This window comes from Physella acuta, unplaced genomic scaffold (genome assembly GCF_028476545.2).
Source record: "Physella acuta isolate Inbredline_101_S28 unplaced genomic scaffold, ASM2847654v3 ptg002841l, whole genome shotgun sequence".
Lineage (NCBI taxonomy): Eukaryota > Metazoa > Mollusca > Gastropoda > Physidae > Physella > Physella acuta.
Window position 1 is genome coordinate 12501 of NW_026734241.1, and position 8596 is coordinate 21096.

Consider the following 8596-nt stretch of genomic DNA (forward strand, 5'->3'; position numbering starts at 1 on the left):
AATAGCACCCGGTTAGGGCGCCGAACGATGCCCTAGATTCGATTTATTTAAGGACTATAGTAACCCTCCTTATCCATTGTATATCGCAATGTATAGAACGAACGTAGGCACAATAGCGCTAATGGTAAGCTTCGGGGCTCCAAGTAACACTCTGTCGGGGCGCTAGCGGACGCTCAGGACTCCATTTAGTGAACGACTATAATACTCCATCTTATTCGCAAATGGAAAGATATGATTTAACGTTTAGGAACGGCTTCTAAATTGTTATTGATCAAACATATAATTAGTAAATAGTACATTCAGTGTTTAAAATAAATAAAAGATAGTATTTAAAATACCCCTGTTTTACCTACCACAATGCACTATATCAATCCATGCTAATTATTTAATTTTTTTCAATATTTAAACAAAATAATAAAAGTATTTTTTCCCGATGTTTTTTTTTTTTTTTTTTTTTTTGTGATTTATCAAGGATTGTAACTGGTACTTAGGAACTAAGGGAAGTAATGTATACATTTTTTTTTTCAGAATTTTTGTGAAGGGTAATACATTTAATTTTATATTGTTCTTTCCACATGACATTTAAAATGATCAGTTTAAAAAAGGAACATTTTTTTATAAAAACATCAATATTGATTTTTTTAAACATCAATTTAGACTTAAGTAAAAGAATAAAAACTTTAAGAATTTACACTATTGCGATCACGTCGAACTTTTTACTATATTCAAGTGTTCCACGTGTCCGACCAACCGCTGTCCGCTCCATACATACAGAGATACAGAGTCCATTTGAGCTATATATATTAGACGAGCCGACCCGTGGTATAGCATAAGCCGCTATTCTCTACATAAGTACGCATTTTAAAAGTCTAAACATAGTGTAGATACTCTGATCTCGCTATACCGACAAATTATATATATATATATATATATATATATATATATATATATATATATATATATATATATATATATATATATATATATATATATGTATATATATATATACATAGGCCTATATATATATATATATATATATACATATATATATATATATATATACATATATATATATATATATATATATATATATATATATATATATATATATATACATAGGCCTATATATATATATATATATATATATATAGAAAGATAGAAAGAGAGAGAGAGAGAGAGAGATACAAAATTCAATAGTTTTAATTTATTTGCTTATTAAAATAAACTCATTGATTATTTTACACTTTCACTTAAAAAAAAAATTAGTGAGCTACTTACAGGTTAGATATCCAGGATGGACCACAATAGGAACACACAGCGTCAATTTGCGCTGGTGGGCTGCTGCTGTACACAGAGCCAATGCTACTTATGCCATCATTAATGCAACCAGCTTAGTCACGTTAGTAAACGTGTCTTCTGGAGCTTCTGAAGCAACTTTGACTAATCTTGTCCCAGGAACTGTATATAGCTTGAAGATAAGAACTGATTTACCAAGAGACAGCTACTATAATAATCTAAGTTCCAGTGTATATTTTCCTCCTTTAGTGACTTGTAAGTTGCGTTATCTGCCATTCACTTCTAAAATTATATAATGATAATATTTTAACGAAGTGTCTACTCGGAATAAGATTTTTCGGCAAAAGATAGTTCTGCGCATGCGCAGTGACCCATGGCTAGGGTTAGGGCTAGAATGAGGTTTAGGGGTAGGATTAGGGTTAGGATTACGGCTAGGGTTAGGGTTAGGGATAGGATTAGGGCTAGGGTTAGGATTAGGGTTAGGGATAGGATTAGGGATAGGGTTAAGGATAGGATTAGGGTTGGTATTAGGGTTCTGCGGTTGTAAACAGACGCATGCGCAGTACCATCGAAAACATCGCCGCTAAGTCGTAGTTTCTCCCCATTGCGCATGCGTATCGCATGCGTATCTTATTCCGACTAGAATCGGCCATATTTTAATTATATTTAGTGAAATGTTGTAATAGTGCAGAAAATCAAAAGCGATTTTTTTACAAATCTCGACGATTAACACAAATCTGAACTTAGTTTTGCAATTTTGTTTGTATGTCTGTCTGTAGTACCGTTTCAGTTAGGTTGATTAAATTTTATGTATAGGTTTTATATCAAAGTTGTAGTTCAGTATCAACTTTTGAACGATTTCCGGTTACCGGAAGATGTACTTAACTCTATTTGCGTGTTAAGACTATAACTTGAGTAGGCTACTGTTTGAGTTAAATAGAGGAAATTTCATATATAAGTTTAGGATCTTGTCATTTAGTTACTTTCAATGTTTGGGTAACCTCTAATAGCCGGACCTGGTACTTTATTCTACTTCTGGTTTCTAATGTACCGATATTTTGAATACCGTTTCATTTAGATTGTCGTTATTAAAAAAAAAAAAAGTAAAAGATACTATTTAGTTAATTCGGTTCCCAGAAAGAACCTCAACGGAAAAAAGCGCAACGGAAAAAAGCGCAAAACAAAGAGCGCAACGGAAAAAAGCGCACACGGAAAAAAGCGCAAAGAGAAAAAAGCGCACACAGAAAAAAGCGCAAAGAGAAAAAAGCGCAAACAGAAAAAATCGCAAAGAGAAAAAAGCGCACACAGAAAAAAGCGCAAACAGAAAAAAGCGCAAACGGAAAAAAGCGCAAAGAGAAAAAAGCGCACACGGAAAAAAGCGCAAAGAGAAAAAAGCGCACACAGAAAAAAGCGCAAAGAGAAAAAAGCGCACACAGAAAAAAGCGCAAAGAGAAAAAAGCGCACACAGAAAAAAGCGCAAAGAGAAAAAAGCGCACACAGAAAAAAGCGCAAACAGAAAAAAGCGCAAACGGAAAAAAGCGCAAAGAAAAAAAAGCGCAAACGGAAAAAAGCGCAAAGAGAAAAAAGCGCACACGGAAAAAAGCGCAAACAGAAAAAAGCGCAATCGGAAAAAAGCGCAAACAGAAAAAAAGCGCAAACGGAAAAAAGCGCAAAGAGAAAAAAGCGCACACAGAAAAAAGCGCAAACAGAAAAAAGCGCAAACGGAAAAAAGCGCACACAGAAAAAAGCGCAAACGGAAAAAAACGCAAACTGAAAAAAGCGCAACGACAAAAAGCGCAACGGAAAAAAGCGCAAAAAAAGAAGAAAAAACGCAAACAGAAAAAAGCACACACAGAAAACTGTTCACACCGAAAAATGCACAAAGAGCCATTTTCGCACAAAGACCTATAAGGACTAGATGACACATTTATACATGATTATTAGGGCTGCTGTGAGAGTGTTGTGTTTGACCTGACGCGATATACTACCACTTAAAGCATACCACTACCATGTGCATTCACATCACCACGATACAGGCGATAGTCGCTTGACACAACGTCTATTTTTTTCTTGTTCACTATTTATTCAACGACTATTCTCGAATAAATAAACATAAAACTATCCTTGATATTGGCATTACACGGAGTATCTCGTACATGCTCCCTAGTCCCAAGCTTGCATTCTATAACAACCCGTTTCTATCGCAAAACTTCACTCTCTTTCTTCCGAGTCATCAAACATGCATTCGCTATATCTCTCGCACCAACTTTCATTCGCACAAAAATACCCTGATAAAACACACATCATAATCATTATGTATTTAATATTATTTCATCATGATGTACCTATATCTACCTACCTACCTACCTACCCACCTACATACCTACCTACGTACCTACCTACGTACCCACCTACCTACGTACTACATACCAACCTACCTAATATATATATATATATATATATATATATATATATATATATATATATATATATATATATACAAGGGTAGGTGGGTTAGTTGGTGGGTGTGTGGGAAGATTTGTGGGTGGGTAATTAGGTGGTTGGGTGTTTGTGTAGATCAGATTTTCATCCAGGCATTTCTTCGGCACACAGAATCTCAAGCATCTTATATGCGTATTGTTCAAACATTCGTGTTGATTTGTTAATTCTGCAAGTTTTACTAACCTTTAAAGTTGATTTAGTGGGATATTGAAGTGACTCTATATGCTTATGCTTTAAACTTAACTAATATGATCCGACATGGTTATTATATCGGCTCTAGAATATATTTGCACTGGCTGGCAAAAGAAAAGATTTCTTTATCTCAACATTTTATGGACGCTGTATTCTTAAAATTGTCCAAGTGAATTGAAAAGCGTGTTTACGTTGTTCACTAGTCAGCTTATGACGTCACATTATAACACAAATCATCTTATTTATTTGCAGTAGTTATACTTCAAAAATAAAAACAAGAGATGTTGATAAGCTGTGTTAGATATGAATTTTAATAATCTTTTACTATTAGAATAAAAGAGAATGATCATATAGAATGGAATTAAAACAATAATTATTATTGCAACACAAATAACATTTTTGTTGCAAAAAACAGTTGTGAATTAATTGATTTCAGAAAACTGTCTAGCCAAAACTATAATAACAGAACTCGGAAAAGCTGTTAAGTTACTGTCGAGAAAAAAACAACTACAGAAAGCGTCACCCAACTGTTGTGCTGTGAGGTGAGGACAGGGTCGACAATTAACCAACACGAAGTCTGTATACAATTAACGTCTTTATTGTTTGATAGTACGAACGAGACATAGACTGCCTATTAGAGAATGGACCCCCAAACTTTCCTAACCCCACCTTTTATTCCCTACCTAACCTCTAAGTTTTCTGCGCTTTATGTCACTTCCATACCAATCATTTCTATGCTACATAATTGTTTGTACTATTTATTTACATTCTTTAATCTCAATATAACTAAAATAGACTATAGTTTGAAGGGTAATGAAAACATGTAAACAAATAGGACGCTACTCTAAATCTACGCAAATACTTATATGTAACAATCCTAACACCAACCAAAGCATGTATTGAACAGCATAATGGACAAAGAGAGATGTAGTTTTATTATAACACCAGGCTTTGACTCGGACCTACTTCAATGGTGTCTACATTGTTAAACTGATTAACTATTTGATGTAGTGCTCTATTGGCTCAGTAGGAAATGTGCATAATCTAAAAATATAAATTCCATTTAGTTCGGGGGGAAGGGGGGGGGGGGGGGGTAGACGGTAGACTCTCTTCGGGCCGAGACCCCCCCCCCCCCAACCCCGAACTGATGTCTGTATAAAACTCTCTTCTACGCAAACACCCAACCACCTAATTACCCACACACACATCTTTCCACACACCCACCAAAAAATCTACCTACCCACGAACCCACCAACTAACCCACCTACCTACCCGTGTATATATATATATATATATATATATATATATATAATATATATATATATTATATATATATATATATATATATATATATATACATATATACATATATATATATATTATATATATATATATATATATATATATATATATATATATATATATATATATATATATATATATATATATATATGTTATATATATATATATATTATATATATATTATATATATATATATATTATATATATATATATATATATATATATATATATATATATATATATATATATATATATATATATATATATTGGGTAGGTTAGTAGGTAGGTAGGTAGGTAGGTAGGTAGGTAGGTAGGTAGGTAGGTAGGTAGGTAGGTAGGTAGGTACTTAGGTAGGTAGGTACGTAGGTAGGTAGGTACGTAGGTAGGTACGTAGGTAGGTAGGTAGGTGGGTAGGTAGGTAGGTAGATATAGGTACATCATGATGAAATAATCTAATACATAATGATTATGATGTGTGTTTTATCAGGGTATTTTTGTGCGAATGAATGTTGGTGCGAGAGATATAGCGAATGCATGTTTGATGACTCGGAAGAAAGAGAGTGAAGTTTTGCGATAGAAACGGGTTGTTATAGAATGCAAGCTTGGGACTAGGGAGCATGTACGAGATACTCCCGTGTAATGCCAATATCAAGGATAGTTTTATGTTTATTTATTCGAGAATAGTCGTTGAATAAATAGTGAACAAGAAAAAAATAGACGTTGTGTCAAGCGATTATCGCCTGTATCGTGGTGATGTGAATGCACATGGTAGTGGTATGCTTTAAGTGGTAGTATATCGCGTCAGGTCAAACACAACACTCTCACAGCAGCCCTAATAATCATGTATAAATGTGTCATCTAGTCCCTTAGAGGTCTTTGTGCGAAAATGGCTCTTTGTGCATTTTTCGGTGTGAACAGTTTTCTGTGTGTGCTTTTTTTCTGTTTTGCGTTTTTTCTTCTTTTTTTGCGCTTTTTTCCGTTGCGCTTTTTGTCGTTGCGCTTTTTTCAGTTTGCGTTTTTTTTCCGTTTGCGCTTTTTTCTGTTTGCGCTTTTTTCCGTTTGCGCTTTTTTCTGTTTGCGCTTTTTTCCGTATGCGCTTTTTTCTCTTTGCGCTTTTTTTCCGTTTGCGCTTTTTTCTGTTTGCGCTTTTTTCTCTTTGCGCTTTTTTCTGTTTGCGCTTTTTTCTGTTTGCGCTTTTTTCTCTTTGCGCTTTTTTCCGTTTGCGCTTTTTTCTGTTTGCGCTTTTTTCTGTGTGCGCTTTTTTCTCTTTGCGCTTTTTTCTGTGTGCGCTTTTTTTCTCTTTGCGCTTTTTTCTGTGTGCGCTTTTTTCTCTTTGCGCTTTTTTCCGTATGCGCTTTTTTCTCTTTGCGCTTTTTTCCCGTTTGCGCTTTTTTCTGTTTGCGCTTTTTTTCTGTGTGCGCTTTTTTCTGTTTGCGCTTTTTTCTCTTTGCGCTTTTTTCTCTTTGCGCTTTTTTCTGTTTGCGCTTTTTTCTCTTTGCGCTTTTTTCCGTGTGCGCTTTTTTCCGTTGCGCTTTTTGTTTTGCGCTTTTTTCCGTTGCGCTTTTTTCCGTTGCGGTTCTTTCCGGCCACCAGTTAATTCTCTCCAATTTTGAGAGATTTCGGCGTGTTCGAGTCGGTAAAAGCTCATGGTTGCTAAACTGAAAAGTCCTCGAGTTCGAACCCTCAGGCAGATGAGGCTCGTTAGCTGGGGACAGCCACTCTTCTAGGAGATACAACTCCAAAATCAAACAACTACTGCCTTGTAGTTTGTTCTTGGTTGGACAAAGGCGTATGGAAGCAAATCCAAAAGAAAAGCAGGCTGAAACCGGAGTCAATGGCCACAATGGCGGCATAACCAGTTGACACGTAATCCTTAATTGTGATGGAAGCATGGTTGGAGTCGGCAAAGCTCATGGTTGAATTAATTTAAAAAAAACCCTCTGGCAGACAAGGCTCGATCCCTCCCAACACTAAAAATTAAGAACGAAGAAGAGGAAGAAGAGAGATTTCCAGTGAACGGAAGTCTTAATTTACCCTATTTCCGGTATTTCCTATTTGTAAATAAAACATCACTTCTACTGGACCAATGTCTTCAATACCTTTCACGTAGGTCTAGACTCATTGACTATTCATTGTGACATTTGGTTGAATTAGATGTTTGATCACCTTTTAAAAACTAATCAACATTTACCTTACAAAGCACTAATTTTCCATTTTTTAACGTGATTCTATTACATTTTTAAAGAAAAGGAATATACAAGAAAATTTAGGGTAGATAAATCCAATTTGTTTTTAAAATGTAGATTCTAAGTACTAAAAAAAATCAATAAAATACTTTTCTATACTTTTCTCACTTTTCCTGCACGAAAGTGCCACCCTGTACTGAATAACATTATACGATAAAGTTTAGGGGAGACTACTTCCGCTATTGTTTTACCAATGTGTCAATATATATAATTTTAGGTTGCTTATATATATATATTGCTTCTGTTCCTTTCTTTTATCTTATTTTGAATTTAATTTATAGAGAAGTATTCATGTTTAAATTTGGGATATTCATCGATAGAAATAATAATTATGTTAATTGGCAGATCCCGCAAAGCCAGGAAAAGTTTATAATGTTATACAACTACCAAATACAACAACCAATGGACCATATGAGTACATGATTTATTTTGAAGCATCAGAGGGCAATGTGGCTAATTATACATTTGGTGTTAAGAACTTAACTGGTTTAATGACCAGCAGTACACCATCTGTTGTATCGTACGAATTGACTCCATTGAAAACCTACTCGTATGAAATAATAGCTCAAAACATCGTTGGATACGTTAGCGAAAAAACAATAGGAAGTTTTTCAACTCCTGCTGAGGGTAAGTAAAACATATTTCTCTGTTGTTGTTTTTTTTAGACCCATTTATATGAATTTTATTACCATACTAAAACTATTTTCAGTTTAATAGATCGAATGCTATTTGAATTATTCATTCTAAAATGACTACAACTAGCAATATATGTTAATAAGCTCTTTAAAAATTTAAGTCTAAAATAAAAACAAATAGTTTACAGACTATAAATGGCCTTAATAGTAAATCTAAGTTATATTATTTAAATAATTATGACAAATATAAATGATAAAGTGGAAATCTAACACAGGATGTCATAGTGATTGTTGATACCTATATAGGATAACAATTCTAAAGTAATTAAATAATAGTTATTACTGCAATAGCCAATACAACATGCAGTAATGAGTAAAAAAACCAGGTCCGATACGTAACCAGATCAATGCACACAGTTTAAG

General features: G+C 34.2%; 1 protein-coding gene across 1 annotated transcript in view; it reads left to right on the forward strand.

Moving 5' to 3' along the window:
- Positions 1-8165, forward strand: part of LOC131934495 (uncharacterized) — a gene marked incomplete at its 3' end in the record, with an annotated part of 13590 nt that extends 5425 nt beyond the window's left edge. The window contains exon 4 of the mRNA XM_059290533.1: positions 7884-8165. Within this exon, the coding sequence (XP_059146516.1) occupies positions 7884-8165 (282 nt within the window). The remainder of the gene's footprint in view (positions 1-7883) is intronic.
- Between the last annotated feature and the right edge of the window lie 431 nt (positions 8166-8596).